At 40.3% G+C, this 22,973-nt stretch overlaps 1 protein-coding gene across 1 annotated transcript; it reads right to left on the bottom strand.

The window, feature by feature from the left end:
- Positions 1–562: 562 nt before the first annotated feature.
- On the bottom strand, positions 563–22,485 carry fam210aa (family with sequence similarity 210 member Aa). The gene is made up of 4 exons (XM_072265548.1): positions 22,386–22,485; positions 18,694–19,229; positions 7,528–7,639; positions 563–3,064 (listed from the first exon to the last, which is right to left on the bottom strand). The coding sequence occupies exons 2-4, from the start codon at positions 19,182–19,184 to the stop codon at positions 2,831–2,833; spliced, it is 837 nt and encodes a 278-aa protein (XP_072121649.1). The 5' UTR covers positions 19,185–19,229; positions 22,386–22,485; the 3' UTR covers positions 563–2,830.
- Between the last annotated feature and the right edge of the window lie 488 nt (positions 22,486–22,973).

Raw genomic sequence — 22,973 nt, 5'->3', positions numbered from 1 at the left:
ATGAGATTCTGAGCTAAAGAGAACTGGTGCAACTTCACATCCCTTCCACGTTCAAGGGCATTGGAAGCGCCTATATGGAACACTGTCGTAGGAAAACAGTATCTGTCATCAGGGACCCCCACCACTCAGGACATGCTCCCTTTTTGTTGCTGCCAATAGGAAGAAAATTCAGGAGCCTCAGGACTCAAACCACCAGGTTCAGGAACAGTTACTACCCTTCAACTATTAGGCTCTTGAACCAAAGGGGATATCTTCACTTGCCCCATCATTGAAATGTTCCCACAACCAATGGGCTCACTTTCAAGGACTCTTCATCTCATGTTCTTTTATTTAATGGTTATTTATTATTTCTTTCTTCTTGTATTTGCAGAGTTTGTTCTCTTCTGTCCTTTGATTGAACACTCATGTTGGGTGGTCTTTCATGAATTCTGTTATGGTTATTATTCTATAGATTTGAGTATGCCCACAAGAAAATGAATCTTAGAGTTGTATATGGTGACATATATGGACTTTGATAAAACTACTTTGAACATTCCTCAAAAGTCAACATAGATGGTTAGATTTTATTTAGAGCAGAGTTTGCATTTCAATGCATGTAGATTATGTTAAAATACACACTTCTTTACAACAGTAATCTTCAAGTGAATGAGCAGATGAATAAATAGATCACACTTTCCACAAGCCGCTCAGGTCATGTCAAAGCCATTTTGAAAGTCTGCATATTTCTATGATGTAATGAAGATATAATGAAGACAAACCAGAATTTGAGTGTTTTGGCAACTGATTAGTGACAATCAATTCTTGCACTTCTCACAGAAATTGTTTTTGGCAGTGTTAGGATGTGTCTTATACCACATAACGAACGTTGATTTCTATTAAAGTGGAATAGTGTTCTTTTTAAAACAATCATTGGTACAGATAAACTTAATTGTTTGATTGTAAAATGAGGTGTATCAGATATGTTTGGACAGACTACAAAGACTTGAGTTTGAATAATTAACATGAAGATCATGCAATTATTTAAACTTTTAGAAAATGTCAGTTTTTGGGATCACTGGAAACTCTACATTTATTACCCATCCCCAATTGATAAGGAAAAGGTGGTGGTGATCCATTTTCCATCATTGCCTGGTGACATTGGCTAGGGAGTTCCAGAATGTATTGACAGTGAAGAACTGACAGTTCCAAACTCACAAAGTGTCAACTTGGATGGGAATCTGCAGATAGTGGTATTCCCAGGTGTCTTAGTACCCTTGACCTTCTTGGTGGTTGATTTTGTGGGTTTTGGAGGAACTGTTGGAATAACTGATTGCTTTTGATTGCTGGTACAAACTGTATTCACTTTGCACTGACATTGGAGTGAATGAGTATCTCATGTGGATAATATAAGGGCTAATTAAACAGGCAGCTTTATCCTGGTGTTGAGCTGCTTCCGAGTTGTTGAATCTGGTATTCATGCAGGCAAGGAGAAAGTATGTCATCACATTGGAGACTTATGCCTTGCAGATAGTGGGAAGGCTTGGGGTGCCTAGAGGTGAACCATTCACACGAGATAGGAAGACTCTGATCTGCTCCTCTCGCCATCATATTGATAGAGCTGGTCCAGTTGAGGTTCTGGTGAATGGTGACCCCGCCAATTTATTGATGCTGGGTGAGGGGACTCAGTGATAGTAAAGCAATTGAAGATCAAAGGGAGGTGATTAGATATTCCCTTACTAGAGAAAGGCATCTTCCAAAACCTTTTATGATAAATGTCACTTGCCATTTCTCAGCCTATTATTGGAAGCAAGCTGGGTATTAGTGCATGCAGACATGAACTACATCATTTGCTTAGGAGTTTTAAATGTAATAAAACATAGAGCAAGCAGTCCCACCTCCAACCTTATGATGAAAGGAGAGTCACTAGTGAAGCAGCTTCAAGATGATTAGCCCAAGGGCACTGCCCTTAGGATCTTATATAATAGGCTGAGACTAGGAAAACGGACCAGGAACAATCAAAACTTCACTTCTTCTTGTCAGCTATAACCTAATCACTGGAGACAGAGTTACGCTTAATGTTCATTGACTAATTTTTGGTAGTGTTGTAATGACAAGGGCAATTACTTTCACCTCAGCTAATCAGATCATGGTATTTAAATTCCTTAGCTATGTTTGGACCAAAGCTCTGATGACAGATGGAGAGTGATCCTAGCAAAATGCAAACTGAGATCTATGAGCAGGTTACTTCTAAGTGCCTAACAAGCATCTGCAGATGCTGAAAATCTGAAATAATAACTTAAACTGTTAGAAACACTCAGCATGCTAGAAATATTACTTCTGTATCTGTCCACAGATGTTGCCTGACCTGCTGAGTGTCTCTGGCCTTTCATATTTACATAACTATTTGCTGCTGGGTAGCACTGATATACTGCACTTCATATTACAAGTGTTTGCATTTTATTTAGCTTGAAGGTGTCACAATACACAAAGTTTCAGCTGACACATATGATATTCAGTGACTAAAACTCAAGTCTTGAAATAGTTACTGTAAACCATTCTTTTTATAACCACTACAAAGCTCAGGAGTTTTGTTTACACCACTGAATGTCAGACTATTTGTTGAACCATTTGGCAACTTTTCCACATAAGTTATTTAAAAAAAACAAGAATCGCACTGCCGAAAATTACTCGACTATTTGGAAATGGTTTCAGAAATACCATTGGCATTCTTCAATAGCAGCAGTTTTCAGAGTTTGTCACAAAATATAGAGCATTTTTACTTTACAGGAGATGATGGAAGTTCTTAGATTATTTAATACAATTAAAAGTTTTTAGTGTGTCCTCCACATTTTTATTCTTTTTTCTTCCTGAAAGAGACCATGTCTTTGGTTTCCTGGATTTTCTCGGATAGCAGTTCCTTTGTTTCTTCCATTTTTTCAGAGAATCGCTCTCTGGTTTCCTCCATTCTGTCCTGTATATAAACCCTCATCGGAGGTGGTGTCGACAAGTAGCCATGAGAGCGAAGATATTTAACTGCAAGAGAGGTTCCTCCCAGGGTCACCGTGTACCTAGCTGGTGTGGCAAGCTATGAAACAGAAAAGTAAAAGTATTTAGTTTGAAAAATGATAAAAATTATAATGTAAGATATCATCGCAGCCTCTATACCCAAGGAATGCTGCTTTCACTGTCAACTGATCTACAATGTAGTAATGTTTGTTAAGATACCCATTACTCCCATTAAGCACTCTCAGAATTGTTCTCCAAGTCAAGGTTATTGTCACACAAACAAGGTCATGTATGTAGAGCTGCAGTTAAAAACCTACTTGCAGCAGCGTCACAGAAATGTACCAGATACACAACATTCACAAGGAAAACAAATTGTACACAATTTTTAAAAGAGAGAACACAATTAGAATAAAAGTTGTCCATTGTAGTATACAAAGTGATCAAAATATTGCTATACTGAGGTAGTGATTAGGAAAGGCAGGATGGGTTAGGGATTGAAAACACCTTCAAAAGGAGGTGTCTCAAGCAGGTTGCACCCGTCAATAAGGACCGGCACCATCCAGGACATCAGGGAAAAGGTACAGGAGCCTGGAGACATACCCCTAACATTTTAGAAAGAGCTATTTCTCCTCCACCATCAGATTTCTGAATGGTCCATGAACAGTATCTCACTGGTTTGCTCTCTTTTTGTACTTTTTAACAATATATACAGTGGATTCTGGTTAATTGGGACGCATCAGGAGCAGTACATTTTGAACCAATTAAGCGGCTATTCATGGAAATAGTTAAAAAGGTATAAAAAGAAACTACTGTTTAACTAAGTAACACATGAATGAAATACATATTAGAACACTACCAATGCTACTATAGCACCATAAAACTATATTGCACCTAATAGTTTTCCACGGAGAAATCCATCTTGTGTACACTGCCGTGTATGGGGTGTCCATGGAGGGGGTATCGCCTCTAGTGAATGGGCTTGTGTTCATTCTGGGGCAGCTCACTCACCTTTGGTCCAGCCCACCTGAGGCTCTCAGTAGCTACTTGCAGCCAACAGCGACCACATACCGGTACACACTTTGATAGGCAGGCTAAACCAAGTGAGGGTAGCCGGTGGGTCTCATATACTGGTGAGATAGAGACATGCCTGTCCTAACATGTGAAGTCAGATCAGACAGACTGGACAGATAAGATTAACAGTGAGATCCAACGGCCAAGATGGCAGTTCTGCAATGCTTCATGGAGAGTAAAATCATGATTAGGCACAGAAGTTGTCATGGTTGTCCACTACAAACTTGGAAGACTCCAGTTGTGACGACTACTCATACTACTGGATCTGGACATCCAAAGTCAAGAGAGTGGACTGTCCCAGTGCATCAGCTTTTCCACTTTAAAAACTCTCCCACCCAGGTTTCACTGTCATTGTCATTGGCTGGTTTAGGTAGTGAAATCATTTCATTTTTACTTCTGGCCATTTCTGGCATCCCCAAGCCTGAATGCTTAAACCTGCAGCGAGCAAAACAGTTTGGAATTGTCTTAACGCTTATTTCTTGTCAACTATTAGTGATAAAAGTCATTGCTTTTTGAACACAAACACGCGTAACTGTCACTATTTAAATATTGTTTGCTCTAAGCATGGTGCAGTGTCTAATGGCCATACTTGTTCAGACGACTGACGCTAGTTGGAAACTATTCGGTAAGCTGTCCCAATTAAGTGGCATATTTTCCCAAATAAATGAAGGGAATCCAAGCCTTTTTCCTGACGAGTTCTTGTTCTGAAATTTGTCCCAGATAAGTGGCTGCCCTGGTCAACTGATGGACCAATTAACCAGAATCCACTGTATTTCTTACTATAATGTGTAATTTTTATGTATTGCACTGTACTGATATTGCAAAACAGCACGTCAATGAAAATAGATGAGACTGATTTTGATCTTGAGAAGATGTTATCAAAGGGGTGCCACAGTAGCACAGTGTTTAGCGCAATGCTATTACAGCTTGAGGCATCAGTCCAAAGTTCAAATCCAGCACTGTTTGTAAAGAGTTTGTTCTTCCCGTGAACAGGTGGGCTTCCTCTGAGTTCTCCAGGTTCCTCCCACATTTCAAAGACATACCGGTTAGTAGGCTAATTAGTCATTGTAAATTGCCTTATGATTATGCTAAGGTTAAATAGGCGGGTTGCTGGGTCGTATGGCTCCTTAGCCTGGAAGGGCCTATTCCATGCTGTATCTCTAAAAAAAAAAGAGGATCCTTTTCCCTACAAAAACAATTTGGCAACAAAAACAGACAACCTTATCAGCCAAATGACAATGTACTTTAATAAACAGATTCATTACTGAGGAAGGTACCTGTACTTATAAATTCTAACCTCTGGAGAATTGGTTAGCTGTTGTGTGCACCCTGGGGCACTTTGGATTTAAACAGTATCTTAATGGGCCTATTGCACTATGGCAGACATGGGTCAATGAACAGATGTAGTAATGTCAACCTCAGGCTGTAAGTTGGTCTGTGATACACAAAAGAGTGGAAGGTTACAAGGAGAGGGGAATCATGGTTGGGAAAAGTGGAAGGGAAGGGGGGGGAGTGGGAAGCATTAGAGAGATACTCTGTAATGATCAATAAACCAATTGTTTACAATCAAATGACCTTGCCTAGTGTCTCAGGGCTGGCTGGCATCCTCACCACGTCCACTCCGGCACTCCTTCTCTGCTACCTGTCCCACACTCCTCCCACAGCATTCCACTCTCACCATTCCCAATATCCCTTGCTCCCACTGGATATACAACTCACTTTCCACTCCACGTTGCCGAATACAGTACTGTGCAGAAGTCTTAAGCGCCCTAGCTCTATACATGTGCCGAAGACTTTTGCACCCCCTGTAATTACATGGGCAAGAGAGATTTAGAGAGCTCTGGATCAAATGTAAGCAGATGGGACTAGACTGACGGACAACACATGGAAGAGTTGGACTGAAGAGCCTACTTCTATGTTGTATGACTCTGATTCTGGTCCCAGATTTATCACAATCTGGTTGCCCTTCTCTGCACTGGATTTTGAAACTATCAACGTTTCTGAGAATCTCTGATACTCTTTGATGTTTTTGTTTCTTAATTTTTCTTCCACAATCTGATATTTTACATTCAATGCTCCCAAATACGATTTGTCATTTATCTCCTTGGTCACGTAAAAAACAAATTGTTGGTCCTTTCCAACAATACACCTGCTGCAATTATACAGGGTGCTGGTGAAACCACACTCATTTTTATCTCCTTAATTAAGAGTACACTGTCCTATAGGGAGTTCAGAACAGGTCCACCAAGTTGGCTCCTGAATGGAAGGGCTTCTCTATGAGGAAAGATCCACCAGGCTAATCTCTACCCATCAGAGTGAGAGATAATGTAACTGAAACCAAATGAAATTCAGAGGGTTGATTCCCCTGGAGAGATTATATGGAATTAAAAAGGGAGTTTCATTCATTTAAAACAACGATGAGGAAGAATCTCATCTCAGAGGATCATGGATCTTTGACATTCTCTGCTGCAATGAACTGCCAGGAGAAGTGGTCAAGGCAGATAAAAGTAATGTTTAGAATACAGTTAGACAGGGACAGGGATAGGAAAGATTTAGAGGGATATGGGCCAAATACAGGCAAATGGGACTAGCTTAGGTGGATACCTTAATCAACATGGATGAGTTGGGCTGAGGGGCATATTTTCATGCAGCATTGCTGTAGGACTAAATATATGTAAGGTTGATATTGACAGTTTGGTTCACAAGGGAGTCTTGGATTCTAAGGAACAAGCAAGAACTTGGGGCCAAGGTCCAGTTTAGATCAGCCATAATTAACAGCAGAGCAGACATAAGAGATGATTTAGGTCTTCCTGCTTCTGCTTATGTTCTTGCATGAGATGTAACATCCCCAGAGAAGGCTGAACAAATTAGGAATGGACTAATGTCTCTTAATATGAAAGATTTGACAAAAAACTCTTTTTTGACAAGAATTTATGGCCAGAGAAATTATATACATTAATAAATCCATGCAAGAATTCAAAATAAATTTGCTTACCCTTGATATATACAAAGGAACTGAGGTGAATAACTTAGAGGCTTTTAGGAAATATCTGAACAAGACCAGGAGATTCAAACTCACAAAAACAATGGATCAATGGGAGCGACTGTTAACTTCCAATAGTTCCCTGGTGAAGCTGGTACCTGTACCTGGTTACTTTGGGCTTGACTCCTAATTAAAATCACATTATAACCAATTCAACCTGAATAACATAGATAGTGTATATCCTAACTCAATCACTTTATATTGACGCAAACACGAGGACATCTGCAGATGCTGGAAATTAAAGCAACACAATTAAAGTTGCTGGTTGGCCCAAAATGTCGACTGTACCTCTTCCTAGAGATGCTGCCTGGCCTGCTGTGTTCACCAGCAACTTTGATGTGTGTCACTTTATATTGAATTTGTATTATAGTTTAGCAGAACCACCTGTATAAGAATGGAAACACTGATCAAGGCAACACTTTACTCACCTTATACAATGCATAAGCAGTGAGTGCATTTCCACCTGTAGAATGGTTCAAAATTTGTATTACTCCTTTAGGTGCTCCTATATACTCAAGAAATGGGACCACGTTAACACCTCTGAAAGTAAAATGAAAATCAGCATTTAGTGTTTTATCAAAAGCTGTTTTACCAATGCTTTCACTAATTTGGATTGGAAGGTTCTGGATTTTACTTTTACTATAATTATGTATGAGTTTAAAAAAACTTAATTAAGGCAACTGCTTAAATTTTTAGTTTCTACAGCAATTTACAACTAAGATACTGATGCCCATAAATGACACCCATGCATTGCAAGTCTTGCACTGATGCCTCAGGTTGAACGTTACAGAAATTTAAGAGAAAATTTTGTCCTAGTTAGGAAACTGGCTGAGTCTATAAAAATGGATAATGGTAGGTTCTCAAACTGGCTTTTAATGGCTTCTCACAAAGATGTGTTTGAGGTCTTGTCTATTAACTGTATTTATAAACAATTCACACATCGGGCTCAAAAGTCAGGGAACTGTTTTCTGATGACACAACAGGCGAGTAGATGGAAGCACTAAATTACAAGGAGAGAGGATCATATCAAGTGGACAGATGAAAATGTAGCAAATGCAATACAAACAACCAAGGTTAACAAGACAACCATATTTTGCAAATGCTGAAAAACAAAGCAAATAAAGCTCTAAAAAAAACACAACTTGGGATTCCTTCATATGGATCATTAAACCTTCGTGGACACAGAAATAATCTACAAATCTTATTAATCCTTTTTAATACATCAAGCGAAGCAGGATATAATCAGAGTACAGGTTTGGCTACAGTAATAAAAGAATAAATTAGCCATATTGGGAACACACTTTAAGATACTGACCTTGAAAGGTATGCAGAAAAGATTGCCAATAAAGAGATTATGCAAAGAAAGGGTTGTATTCCCTGGAATTTAAGGAGTCATGGGGCGACGATTCAAGTTTACAGGACACTAGACACAAAACTTCAACTATCCCTTTGCCTCCACAGATGCTGCTATTCTTGCTGAGTTCCTCCAGCAACCTGGGTTTTTGCTCCAGATTCTAACATCTGCAGTCTCACATCTAATGATCCTTTAAACTGGTAAATCCTAAGAAACTGATCATCTGCACCTGAGATTTGTAAGAGATGGCTATAGAGATAGTGAACACTTTGGTTATCATCTTTCAGATTAGAGAGGGCGCAGATATAACTAAACCGTTTAAGAAAAGAAGAACAGAGAAAAGATGGTATTACTCTGCTTGTTCTTATAATTGTTAGATGAGCAACTTTGGACTACATGAATGAAGGATATAACACGAAGACACTTTGAAAAGAAAATGATTGAGTAGAGTCAATCCAGATTTATAAAAGGGAAAATGCTAGTTGACTATTTGAAGACTGAGTCACGGAGGATGGAATCAGGCTCTTTGGTTCTATGTTAGGCCCACAGCCCTCTAAATCTCTCCTGTCTAGATGGCTTTTAAATCAAAGTCAAAGTAAAATTTATCATCTCAAGTACACCATTACCATATACTACATTGAGATTCATTTTCTTGCAGGAATTTAGAAGAAAATAAATACAATAAAATTTATGAAAAACTATACATAAACAAAGACTAAATCAACGTGCAAAAGATAACAAATTGTGCAAATAAACAAAAAGAACGTGAATTGTAAGGAGTCCTTGAAATTGAGTCTGTAGGTTGTAAAATCAGTTCAGAATTGTGGTGATTGAAGTTAGTCATGTCGGTTCAATAGCCTGATAGTTGTAGGGTAATAACTGTTCCTCAAACTTGGGAGCTTTCCAGTGATCCAATCGAATCGACAGAGGAGGCTCCACATAAGTAAGGATGAACGATTTAAAAAGTATCATTCGCGGGCTTTTGGCTTTTTCTGGTGACCCAATCAAATCTAAAAATAAGGCAGCAACAAGCAGAGCGACTATTGTTGGAGGGGACCAGTGTTAAGAGTGGAGAGACTTTGACTCAACAAGGTTTGACAAGAACAGGGTTGGGCTAGGAAAATTTTTGGTAAGTTTCTTCTTCATTCTTCATCCGTTAGTGCTGTAAGATTGGTTCCAGGGACTGTGTTGTGTTCTGTTGGTGGAGGAGGATTTAAACTAATTTGGTAGAGTGGATGGGAACCAGAATGATAGGGGTGAGGATGGGGCAGTTGGTATACAAGCAGATGCAGTGTACAGTGAAACTGTCAGGAAGGACAGGCAGATGATAAGGCAAAATTGCAGTCAGTAGGATGAGTTGCAGTGTATCATGGGGACAAAATTGAAAAGGATAAAGAATGCAGACCTGAAGGTCTTGTATTTGAATACACACAGTATATGGAATAAGGTAGATGATCTAGTAGTGCAGCTAGATATTGGCAGGTATGACTTTGTGAGCATCATCGAGTCGAGGCTGAAAGAGATTATAGTTAGATACACATTGTATTAAAAGGACAGACAGAGGGGGTGGGATGGCTCTATTGGTAAAAAATGAAACAAATCCTTAGAAAGAGGTGACATAGGATTAGAAGTTATAGAAATTGCAAGGATAAAAAGACCCTGATGGGAGGTATATACCAGCTCTTGATCAGTAGTCAGGACGTGGGTCACAAATTACAATGGGAGATAGAAACGCCATGTCAAGAGGGTAATGTTATGATAGTCATGGGCGATTGCAGTATGCAGGCAGTCGATGCTGAATGCTGAATCCCAGGAGACAGAATTTGTCTAAGAGATGGCCTTTTAGAGCAGTTTGTGGTTGAGCCCACTCGGGGAAAGGCTATTCTGGATTGAGTTTTATGTAATGAAGCAAATTTGATTAGGGAGCTTAAGGTAGCAGTGATCATAACATAATCGAGTTACCCCCCCCAATTAGAGAGGAAGAAAATAAAGTCAATTGTATTAGTGTTACAGTGGAGTAATGGGAATTACAGAATGAAAGAGGAGCCAGCCAAAGTTGATTGGAAAGAGACACTAGCAGGGATGATGGCACAGCAGTAACGGCTGGAGTTTCTGGAGCAATCGGAAGGCGCAAGATAGATATATCCTGAAGAAGTAGTAGTATTCTAAAGACAGGATGACGCAACCATGGCTGGCAAGGAAATTCAAAGACAACATAAAAGCAAGAGGGAGGGCATATAATAGAGCAAAAATTAGTGGGAGGTTAGAGATTGGGAAGCTTTTAAAAACCCACAGCAACAAGAGAAAATCTGCAGTTGCTGGAAATCCAAGCAACAGAAAATGCTGGAGGAACTCAGCAGGCCAGGCAGCATCTATGGAAAAGAGTACTGTCGACGTTTCAGGCAAAGACCCTTCAGTAGGACCAACAGAAGACAAGTAAAGAAGCCATAAGGAGGGAAAAGATGAAATATGAAGGCAGGAGGATACCAAAGATTTTTCATATATGAGTCACTCAGGTACCTGCCTTCTGCAACTTGGGTGTGACTACCTCCCCGTAATTCCTGCCTCACCTCATTCTCCTGTATGAGCCAAAGGTCATCGAGCTGTAGCTCCAGTTTCTTATAACATTCTCTGAAGAGCTGCACCTCAGTGCACCTGGTGTAGATGTGGTTATCCAGGAGGCTGGAGGTCTCTCAGAATTCCCACATCTCACAAACAGAACACAACTTGGCCCCGGAACCTATGGTGTATCAATTAAAATTGGTGAGGGTCAAAGGGGACATGCCAAATTTCTCTAGCCTCTGAAGTAGAGGCACCAGTAAGCTTTCCTGGTCATGGCATCAATGTGGTTGGCAGTATTCACTCCTCGGAACTTGAAACTCTGAACCGTTTTGACCGGAGCACCATTGATGTAAACAGGACTATGTGCACCACTCCTTTTCCTGAAGTCAATGACCAGCTTTTTTGTTTTGATGACACCTCAACCATTATTTCTGGCAGCTCATTCCAAATACGCACTATGCTTTGCATGAAGGGACTGCCTCTGATGTCTCTTGAATTTCTTGCCTCTGATCTTAACCTATGCCCTGATGAAAAGGCAATGTCCTTTCACCTCATGTCCCTCAAGATCTTATACAACTTTATTTATTTAGTAGATTAAATGAGGAAAAAGCAAGTGGATGTGTGCATTTTATTTTCAGAAGGCTTTCGAAAAGGTGCTGCACAGGAGGGTAGTGACCAAGGTTAGAGCACATGGAGTTATGGGTAATCTACTAACGTGCCTTGAAAATTGGTTAACGTAGCATGTCACTACAGTAAAGTAGATTCTTCTCAAGTTGCCAGGCTGTTACCAATGTGCTCAGGCCCAATTATATATTTTTTAAATCAATGATTTTTCCAAATTCCAAAATAAAAAAAAATTGATCTCCTTACCAACATACTTGCTATAGAAGGAATACACTGAAGATTCATTTGACTGCTATTTGGAAAGGCCATTCTGTCATACAAGGAGAAATTAAATAGGCTGGGCCTCTTATCCTCTGGAATTTAAAATTAGAGATGACCTCACTGAAAAATATAAGATTCAGAGAGGGCTTGACAGGGTGGATTTTCCCCGACTAATCTGAAGAATCTAAAACTAGATTAAAGTTGCTTCACCGAGGTTAATAAATATTTAGAATTCTCTGTCCTGGACCTCAATGAGGCCATCTCACTAACTACATTCAAAATTGAGATTAACAGTTTTCTGGACATCGAAACAATCAACAATTTGGGAATAGGGAATAATAATGGTACTTAATAGAGAAGACTGGTCATGAACTTTGAATGGTGAAGTAGACTTGGAAGAAGACGGGAAACCAGCCTATTCTAGTTTCCATTTTTTGTTTGTCCTGTCACGAATCAACAACCAGTGTAAAATCTTTGCTTTCCATTGAAAATACTGGGAAGCAAGGTTGCGGGTGTAGAAAGTAAACTACATGCAACTTAACCCTTTTTTGGTACCTGGGATGGCCTTTTATTCATAGGGATCAACATGGAGAGGTGGAACACTATTCAGAATGGCTTTGACAATCAGCAGGGCCCCATCTCTAGTTGTTGATGCTGCCAAGGTGACTATAGCTTGTGCATCTCTTCAGAATCAAAAACATTCTGAATTTAACAAAAGAACAATCTCACTGAAACACTATGCTGTTTATGTTAACAGTATTATGTTTCTTTGTAAAGTAATCTATCCCTATGATAATCTAAAATGCTGGAAGTATGACATACGACAGAAAATTCTGTATGTTTACATCAGGATCATTGTATTCCATTTTAAACTTTATAGCAAACTGAACATTTGCAGAATTAAAACAGCTCTGTAGCTAGTAGGATAAGCAGATTATGAATTTAATGCTCAACACCAATGAAACATCTTTTGCAAATATTCAGGGTTTGCTTGGCTTTCAATTAATTGCTGATTTAAAATAGCCCTTAAACCTGATAGATGCTCAGTAGAAATTGCATCCTATTTGAATTTCAGAATAAATCAATTTTGAGTTTTCAGACTGTAGTACATGTTGCAGTCTAATAGCTCATCAAATTGTTATGCACTCATTCTATTTTTAGTTACATGGACTTTTAATTAATGATTGATTCAGGCCAGTCACAGTACAAATAATGAATGGGACCACTATAATGATATTAGGTAATACGTGGACAGATCAGTCAGTTCGGAAAGCTGTACCAGTCTACGTAACTCATTTGGATTCTATAAAGCTTTCACCAATACGGTTTAGGTGTTCATGTGGCCAGGACTTAACTCTAGGGGAGGTCTGCAATTCAAACTGATGAGGAACATCCCAGCTGCCTGTCCGGAGAGGTCTAAGGCAGATGATATATACAGGTGTCCCCTGCTTTTCGAACGTTCGCCTTACGAAACCTCACGGTTACGAAAGACCTACATTAGTACCCTATTTTCGCTTTCAGAAGGTGTTTTCACTGTTACAAAAAAAAAATTCAACGCGCGATAAAAGGCAGCGTGTCCCGAGCAGCCGCTCTCCCCCGGATTCTCGCTGGCTTTGCTTAAACACAAGCCTGTGAGCAGCCGTTTGCAAGATGAGTCCTATGGTATCGGAAAAGCCTGAAAGAGCTCGTAAGGGTGTTACACTTACGATAAAACTAGACATAATTAAGCATTTTGATCATGGTGAATGAAGTAAGGACAACGTGAGTTTGGTTTGTGGAAGTTGACGAAGATGATGTTGAAGAGGTTTTGGCATTCCATAACCAAGAACTGATAGATGAAAAGCTGATGTAATTGGAAGAAAAAAGGATAACAATCGAAACCGAAGGAGCAATGATAAAGTACGACTTTAATTTTGAAAGGGTACGTCGGTTTAGGGGATATTTGCAGGATGGTTTGAGTCCTCATTAAAGAACTGTGTGATAGAAAAATGCGTGAGGCTCAGCAGTCAAGCAAGCCTTCCACATCAGCCACAGCAGACGACGAACCTCGACCTTTGACATCGAGGTGGGCAGTCATAGGAGAAGATGAGCTGCCTGCTCTAATGGAAACAGGCGACGAGATGACACCCCAGTGTCCCACCACCCCAACCCCCAGGCCACGGACAGATACCAATTCGCAGAGAATGCAAAGGTAGCCGGGAGGCACACAGCACATCTTTAAGAAAAAAGCTGAAATAAACATGCTAATTAGTTAGGTGCCGCTGACACGTAATTGTCGGCCCAGATCAGAAAAGATGCAATCGGAAATCGACACTGATCTGGGCCGACAATTACGAGCGGCACCTAATTAATTAGCTTGTTTATTTCGGCTTTTTTCTTAAAGATGTGCTGTGTACCTCCCGGCTACCGCTGCACCCCTGCATGCTTCACGGCAATGTACCGCTCAGCAGCCTGGAGGGTGGGGGGCCACTGCACCACCCAAACTCCGACGACTCAGTCTAACACACCATCATCAGTGTGCTCGGCGCTGAACCAATTCCAGTAAGTGATACTACACTGTACATACATTATTTCTACTTTATATTGGCTGTGTATTTTTACGTGTTATTTGGTATGATTTGGCAGCTTCATAGCTTAAAGGTTACTGGAGAGCGCTTGTGCGTGTTTTAGCCAACAGTGCTTGCGTGAAATTTTCTGCCGACGGCACTTGCGTGAGACTTTCGCTCCAGAGAACAGTTCAGTAATGATTGTGGAAAAGTATTTTTACTTTATATAGGCTGTGTATTTATCATATCATTCCTGCTTTTACTATATGTTACTGTTATTTTAGATTTTATGTGTTATTTGGCATGATTTGGTAGGTTATTTTTGGGTCTGTGAACGCTCACAATATTTTCCCATATAATTAAATGGTAATTGCTTCTTCGCTTTACGACATTTCAGCTTACGAACCATTTCATAGGAACGCTCTACCTTCGGATGGCAGGGGAAACCTGTATCATTAAAAAGAGCTACTGTTGCGGGATGATAAGACTAGAAAGAAGTGAGGTAGGCTTGAGTTTTGAAATGATGAAATGTTTCAGTAATAGTGTTAAGTGTTTGGAATTCTATTTCACAAACTAAAAAGGAACAGGTGGTCAAGAAACACACACAGAAGTTGCTGGTGAACGCAGCAGGCCAGGCAGCATCTCTAGGAAGATGTGCAGTCGACGTTTCAGGCCAAGACCCTTCATCAGGACTAACTGAAGGAAGAGTGAGTAAGGGATTTGAAAGTGGGAGGGGGAGGGGGAGATCCAAAATGATAGGAGAAGACAGGAGGGGGAGGGATGGAGCCAAGAGCTGGACAGGTGATAGGCAAAAGGGATACGAGAGGATCATGGGACAGGAGGTCCGGGAAGAAAAACGGGGGGGGGGGGGGGGACCCAGAGGATGGGCAAGGGGTATATTCAGAGGGACAGAGGGAGAAAAAGGAGAGTGAGAGAAAGAATGTGTAATTTAGAATGTGTGGTCAAGATTTAGCTTTGAATCTGAGGTGAGTAAGAATTTTTATTCTAAGACTGTAAAGAAAAGCAGGCCAAAAGTTGGTATTAGGAGTTACGTCACAGATCAGTTGTGATCTCACAAAGAGCTAAATAGTTTCATCCTCAATTCAGTGCCCCTTCATAGTAAATGCTAATTTGATTGCTGTCAGTTACATAGAAGAACATTCTGTGGGTCATATTACAATTCTGTCCGATACAGTGGAAAGTTAAGGAAGAAGATTTCAAAATCAATTTATATCCTATTGTTAATTATAACTTGATTTGGTACTCTATATCTGTATTTCAATCATCTTCAGCATGGAATAGGTATTCCTGTAACAAAACTAATTTATGGTCACATAAGCAAGTTTTCAAGGTATAATTACTGCTAATTTATTTTTAGTTGCCAATGTTCAAAGTCACAATTGCTGGACTTGTCAAATTAATGAACTTTAAATAAAGTCAAAATAATTTAAATTTAATTTAAAGAAGCCAAAAGAGAGAATTAATAATTGGAATCTGAGTAACATTCTTCACCTTCTTCAGTATTTACTCTTGGACTGCATCAGGTCTTAAAATCTGGACATGTTCTGAACATTTTGAATCCAATATTCCATTCAGCAAAAGCATACAGACTTGCCCAGCACATAACCTATGCATTAACACAAGCTAAAGCATAACAGACATGCATTGCTTAAAATCCTCAGATGAAAAGCTTTGTTTTATTTACAAACAAAACCACAAATCTAAACTGGAGATCGAGTGTCATACATTACTTAGAATGACTCCTTGCTATAATTACCTTAGGTTGTGACAGAATATGACAAATTGGAATAATTTGCTTTGACTTCATAACTCAATAATTGTGGTATAAAAATGGGAAGCCTGTATAAATTTGAAGAAGGCAGATGATCCTGAACATTATTTGAGGTGGAAAGTATAAGAGGTTGGAAGACTTGCTAAACCTTTAATAAAATATTAGTGAGACCTCAAGTGGAGTTTGGTAGCCAATTCTGGCCCCATATTTAGAAAAGGCTCAGATTTAGTCCACAAGACACAGGAGCAGAATTAGGCTGTTCAGCCCACCAAGCCTGCGCCATCATTTGATCATGGCTGATCCATTTCTCTCTCAATCCTATTCTCCTGCCTTCTCCTCACAATCTTCCATGCCCTGACATCCACCTGGTCTCAGAGGCATCAAAATACATCATCCTGCTAGAGCTGACAGTGCCGCTGGAGGAGCATATGGAAGAGGCCCGTGAGAGGAGGCTTGCCAGATACAGGAATTGGTCAGCGACAGTTGGAGCGGGGATGGAAGGAAGTGCATGCCTATTGAAGTGGGCTGCTTTGGCTTCGCTGGACAGTCACTTCACAGAGCCCTCAGCGCATTGGGCATTGCTAATTCAGGGAGGCAGAGCGCCACTGGCAACAACACTGAGGCAGCAGAGAAAGCCTCAAGATGGCTCTGGATGAGGAGAGCAAGTCCATGGTGCTCTGCAGCACATGCTATATGAATACAAGTCGCCTGGGTGAGGATATCTGATGTTGAAAGACCTGAAACACCCAATGACCGCAAATTACATCACTGATGATGTGGTCAGAGCATAGTGAAGTATATTCTTCAAAACAAGAATCTATCAATCTCTTCCTTAAATATACTCAATGACCTGGCCTCCACAGGTGCCTGTGGCAATGAATTCCACAGATTCACCACCCTCTGGCTAAAGAAATTCCTCATCTCTGTTCTAAATGGATGTCCCTCTATTATGAGGTTCTACATTCTGCTCCTAGACTCCCTCACTATTGGAAACATCCTCTCCACATCCACTTTTTCTAAAAAAGTTCAAAGTTTCAAAAATACAAGATTAATTTATTATCAAAGTATACAAATCTGAAATTCTTCTTCTCCTAGAGCTTTCAACACTTGATGGGTTTTGATGAGATCACCCCACTCGTTCTTTTGAATTCCAGTGAGTACAGGCCCAGTGCCATCAAACACCCTTAACATGTAAGGCCTTTCAATCCCAGACACAAGGAAATCTGCAGATGCTGGAAATTCAAGCAACACACACAAAATGCTGGTGGAATGCAGCAGAGTAGGAAGAAGTACAGTGGATGTTTTGGGCCGAGACCCTTCGTCAGGACTAACTGAAAGAAGAAATAGTAAGAGAGTGGAAAGTGGGAGGGGGAGGGGGAGATTCAAAATGATAGAATACAGGAGGGGGAGGGATGAAACTAAGAACTGGACAGTTGATTGGATTTCGGATCTCCCCCTCTCCCTCTCCCAATTTTTTACTATCTCTTCTTTCAGTTAGTCCTGACGAAGGGTCTCGGCCCGAAACGTCATCTGTGCTTCTTCCTATAGATGCTGCCTGGCCTGCTGCGTTCCATCAGCATTTTGTGTGTGTTGCTTTCAATCCCAGAATCATTTTCATGAACCTCCTTTGAACCTTCTCCAATGTCAGCACATCCTTTCTTAGATTAGGGGCTCAAAACTGCTCACAATACTCCAAGTGAGGCCTCACCAGTGCTTTATAAATTAGCAGCATTACATCCTTGTTTTTATATTCTAGCTCTCTCGAAATGAATGCTAACATTGCATTTGCCTTCATGACCACCAACTCAACCTGCGAGTTGACCTTTAGGGAATCCTGCACAAGGGCTCATAAGTCCTTTTGCACCTCGTATTTTGGAATTTTATCTCTGTTTAGAAAATACTCTATGCTTTTATTCCTTCAGCCAAAGTGCATGACCATATACCTCCCTACACTGCATTTCATCTGCCACTTCTTTGCCCATTCTTGTAACCCAAGTCCTTCAGCAGCCTCCCTGCTTCCTTAACACTACCTGCCCCTCAGCCTATCTTCATTTTACATCAATGGTACCAGGGATAAGTGGCTTCCACTGTGAAAGAGGGCATGTTTTCCTTTAAATTTGAAGGACATCTTTATTCTGATAAAGGCAGGTGAAGTTATTTCTAGCTGTTAAAAGTAGGTAACTACAAATCACGAAAAGCACAGAAGAATAAACAAAATGGAACAGGCAAAAATGTTTCAGGACTGAACGGGAAGAGGAGTGGGATTAGAAAGCTAACTCTTTGTAAGAGTTTGCATGGGCATAATCAGACATGCATCCTTGCTACATCATTCACTCTATGGCTAAAATCATTATCCTATGGTGCAGATATATGTAATGTAATGTTCGACAAATGAGGATTCAACTTAAGTTTTGTTATCTTAAGACATGTTATTGTAAGCACGTGACATACTTACTTTAACGCTGCATAATAAAATGTACCAAACCATATGCTTGATGTCAACAAATGCACTGGGATCATGACCTTCCCATATTGCTTGAATGTCTTTTTGAATCGCTGATATAGACCAATTGAGTGGTCATGGAGAGGATCCTTTTCCACATCTGCTACTTCTTGTTTTGGGGTTGTCTCAGAAAAGTATGTTTCTTGAACTGAGTCTGATAAAGTGTCTTGATCAGGATCACTCCTTGGTATAGACTTAGGGTCATCTGACTTGGCTTTCTCAGTGTCCACGTGCTTTGCGGATGATGGTTCTGCTTGGAAATTCGGCTTTCGCTGTTCCAAGGCAACAACTGGGCGAGACATGTGCAGGAGCTGTCCCTGATGAGGGATAAGAAAAGGCATCTTCCCACATGTAGCTGGAAGTATGCGAGAGACACACTGTCGGACATTACAAGCTTGCTTTGAGTGCAGTTTGAGGACAGTTTGAAGGAAGTAACTCTGCATGTTTAAATTTCCAGTTTGATGATTTTTAGTCTAATGACAGAAGAACTGGAAGGAAAACAAAGCATTACAAATGCAGTTTCTAATCAGTTTAATCACTGCACATGATAACTCACCTTGCACTTAAAATGCCAAACAATTTTACAATTGCTTTCTCTTCAATGTAAGCTTTAACCTTGAATTTACTGCCAATGGTCTATTCTGAAATGGAATCATTGTTTCATGGTTATATGTGGCAGCCAACTTGTGCTGCTATTTTTGTGAGACGAAGCTAAGCAATCAGCCCATCCACTGTGTTGTTTTTCCAAAGGTGAATGGGGGAGGGGGCATTCCCAAAAAGGGGCATTTTAAATTAGGTCATCATAACTCCTGCTTGCACCTTATAATAGTTTAATATCTTGCCAGCAAGATGAAATCTGTGCGAATATCTTCTTAAGACTTAAATCACTTATACAAATTGAACCAGTGGCACTGATCAGAACACAAGATTTTACTTTGGAAAGCTGGTACTTTTATCTAAGTTGCTATTAGTTTTTCACTTCCTTCTCTCCCTACACTTTTTTTAAATCCATTTCTCAATTTGCAGTGTTCTCAATATTTTCAGGTTCTCCTCTCCAGTCTTGCTATCTACCTGGCTTCCTCACCATTTTATAAACAAGAAAAAAATTTGCAGATGCTGGAAATCAAAGGAAAACACACAAAATGCTGGAGGAACTCAGCAGGCCATACAGCATTTACAGAAAAGAGTACACAGTTGATGCTTCGGGCTGAAACCTGAAACGTCGACTGTACTCTTCTCCATAGATACTGCCTGGACTGCTGAGTTCCTCCAGCATTTTGTGTGTGGTTATAAAGATTTTCCCCACTTCACTATTGACAATGCTGCTATACTCTGAAAAATTCTCTCAATATGGGAATTGTTCTGTTAAACTGACAGATTTTCATGTTACTCTGTTGCTTTAGAAAGATGTGATAGGTAATCTCGAGAAGAAAACTGCCTGGATGTCATGAAAATTTTCAGCTAAACAGACAGCAAGCATGGATTGTAAACTGTAGGTTATGCTTAAGTAGCCTGGATGAAATTTAAGGATGGATGTTTTGTAGATAGTATTGATATGTACTTCCAAATGCATCTGAAAATCTCTAAGGCAAAGTTTAAAAAAAAAATCACAGAATTAAAGGCAAATTTCTGATTTACTGAAGGTGTAGGCTAGTAACAGGAGAATGAGATGAGAAATAATGGCCAGGTATTCAAACTAACAAGATGTAATCTGTGGCAGTGTCCAAAGAAATGTTAGGGTATTAGCTGCTCTCCTTAATTCTAAATAATTTACACAGTGGATTAGAAATCCAGATATCCAAATCTGGAAATGCCAATTGATGGACATTAGCAGCTTAGCTAGAAGAGTTACACTGCCAATACATGTCAATAGATTCAGTGAAAGTACTGCTACTACACTTTAAACTTACCCTACATGGCTGCTACTTAACAGGTGAGGTAACTTTTTATTTGGAGGTATATGTTTGGGCCTGACTAAATTACTTGAGCCAAGCAAATGACATGTATCAAATTCAGGTCAAGTTAGCTGTTTTTTTTTTAAGGTTTGGCTGAGCTGGCTTGGCTCAGTACTTTATTCAAGCCAGTTCTTGATCAGAAACAATCCATTTGCAGCATAACAATGCCTTTCTTTTTGTTTTTATACATACCCTTGGGTCAGGTCATAGGATGAAAAAAAAAGAGGTTCAGGTTATGAGTGGCTATGATCTCATTAATTTCAGATAGATTTTAATTTGAATCCAAGCAAACTGCGAATTTGTGTCTCCTGTCTCAGTGCCCAGAAAACAAATAATTAAAATTTTCAATCTTTTATTTAAATTTTCCTATTATCACATTTTCCTATAATCTATTGTTTCTTGTTTGGATTTTAATGTACCCTATTTTTTATCATTCATTTCTTTCTCAATTCTGAAATCTCAACGCTAAGCTATTGGCCTCATTTCAAAGCTCAAAGTTAGATTTATTATTAAAGTATATATATGTTACCATATACTTCCCTGAGATTCATTTTCTTGCGGGCATTTACAGGAAAAAACACAATAGAACTTTATGAAGAACTTTTCATGAACAAACAACCAGAGCACAAAAGACAAGCTGTGTAAATAAAAATAATATTGATAACCAGTTGTAAAGAGTCCTTGAAAGTGAGACTGTAGGTCATATAATTAGTTCAGAGTAGTGGTGTATAACCCAAGGCTTCTGTGATGGTAGTACCAGCAGAGGGCATAGCCTTGCTGGTGGGCATCTTTGGCGATGGATACTGCTTTCTCATGGCAGTACTCCATGTAAGTGTACTCAGCAGTGAGGAGGACTTTGCCAGTGATAAAGACTGGGCTGTTTTGCCACCACTTTCTGTAGCCTTGTCCATTCCTCAGCATAACAAACTGTTTCACAACCAATTAGGGTACTCTTTAATGTGCATTTATAGAAGTTGTCAAAGTCTTTGGTGACATGCTGTATCTATGCAAACCTCTAAAACTGTGTTGCCTTCTTTGTGAAGACTGGTTCTAGGACAGATCCTCTGATATATTAACATCAAGGAATTTAAAGCTACTGACACTCTATCTCCATTCCTCTAATGAGGACTGGTTCATTTGGCACCAAAGTCCTAGTTAAACATTTAATTTTGCATTTTCAGCAAATTGTAGGCCATGTTTTGTTTTCAAGGTAGAGATCTACTGGAAGAACTTTGGAGGTAGGGGTGGGAAGAAGGCACCGCCGACTTTCCGAGTCGAAATGCTATCTCAGGACCTTGAAAAGGTTCTTCCAGCAGACTGTCTGCTGCTCTAGATTACAGCATCTGCAGAATCTTGTATTCCCTCTGGGCTTTATAACCTGATTGCTTCAATGGTCTCCATCACCACGACCCCTTCATTCAATTTAATTACTTTAAATTCCTCCGACTGAAGATGAATGAAGGAGGTCGGTATTTGGGCAGAGAAGCTCAGACTGCAGCCTCTTGCCACCTCGGGAGGGGATATACCACCCCTACCCTGGGTCCCCTTTAAAAGCCCTTCAAAGGCCGCAGCCTCAGTGCTACAGACATCGCATACCTCGGGCCTTCTCCTCCTATTTTGGCACTACCGCCTGACCACAAGCAGCTTCCCCCCCTCCCCCTTCCCCACTGCTAATTAACGCCACCTCACCTTCCAAGGGACAGTTTTTCTTGTTATTTTGTTGGCTTTCCCCCACAACCGCCTGTCTTCCACTCTCCACACTTGCAAGCAGGCTTACCGTTAACCACCGCGCATGTGCTGGCTGTGAGCAACGGAACTCTGGGTATTGTAGTCTTCTCACCAGGGAGGCTGCCAGGATGGCTGTAAGCGGACTGCAAGTCCCAGGATGCACCGCGCCTGCTCTAATCAACGCCTTGTCCCCAGCTTTCATTGACCGGGTGCACGTGCTTGCAGGATGGGGGGGAGATGTATCGCGGACCGTACGAGAAGGAAATGGGGAGGGCGGAACTCACGGAGTTAAAACAGTCTCATTCTCCAGCTAAAACTAAACGAAAAAAAGGTTTAAGAGAGATCGCAGATACTGGAAATCTGGAGAAAAAACAAAAATTCTGGAGGAACTCAGTAGGCCAGGCACCATCAATGAAGGAACAGTTGGGCCGAGACCTTTTATCGGGATTGGAAAGGAAGAGCATAGCTAAACTAAAGGAGGGGGTGGGTAGGGAGAAAGAGTTGGTAGGAGTCAGGTGAATCCAGGTGAGAGGCTGATTTAGAGCCGTT

Source organism: Mobula birostris, chromosome 1 (genome assembly GCF_030028105.1).
Source record: "Mobula birostris isolate sMobBir1 chromosome 1, sMobBir1.hap1, whole genome shotgun sequence".
In the NCBI taxonomy this organism is placed as follows: Eukaryota; Metazoa; Chordata; class Chondrichthyes; order Myliobatiformes; family Myliobatidae; genus Mobula; species Mobula birostris.
The sequence above is the reverse complement of the archived record's forward strand: the minus strand, read 5'-3'. Positions and strand labels throughout refer to the sequence as shown.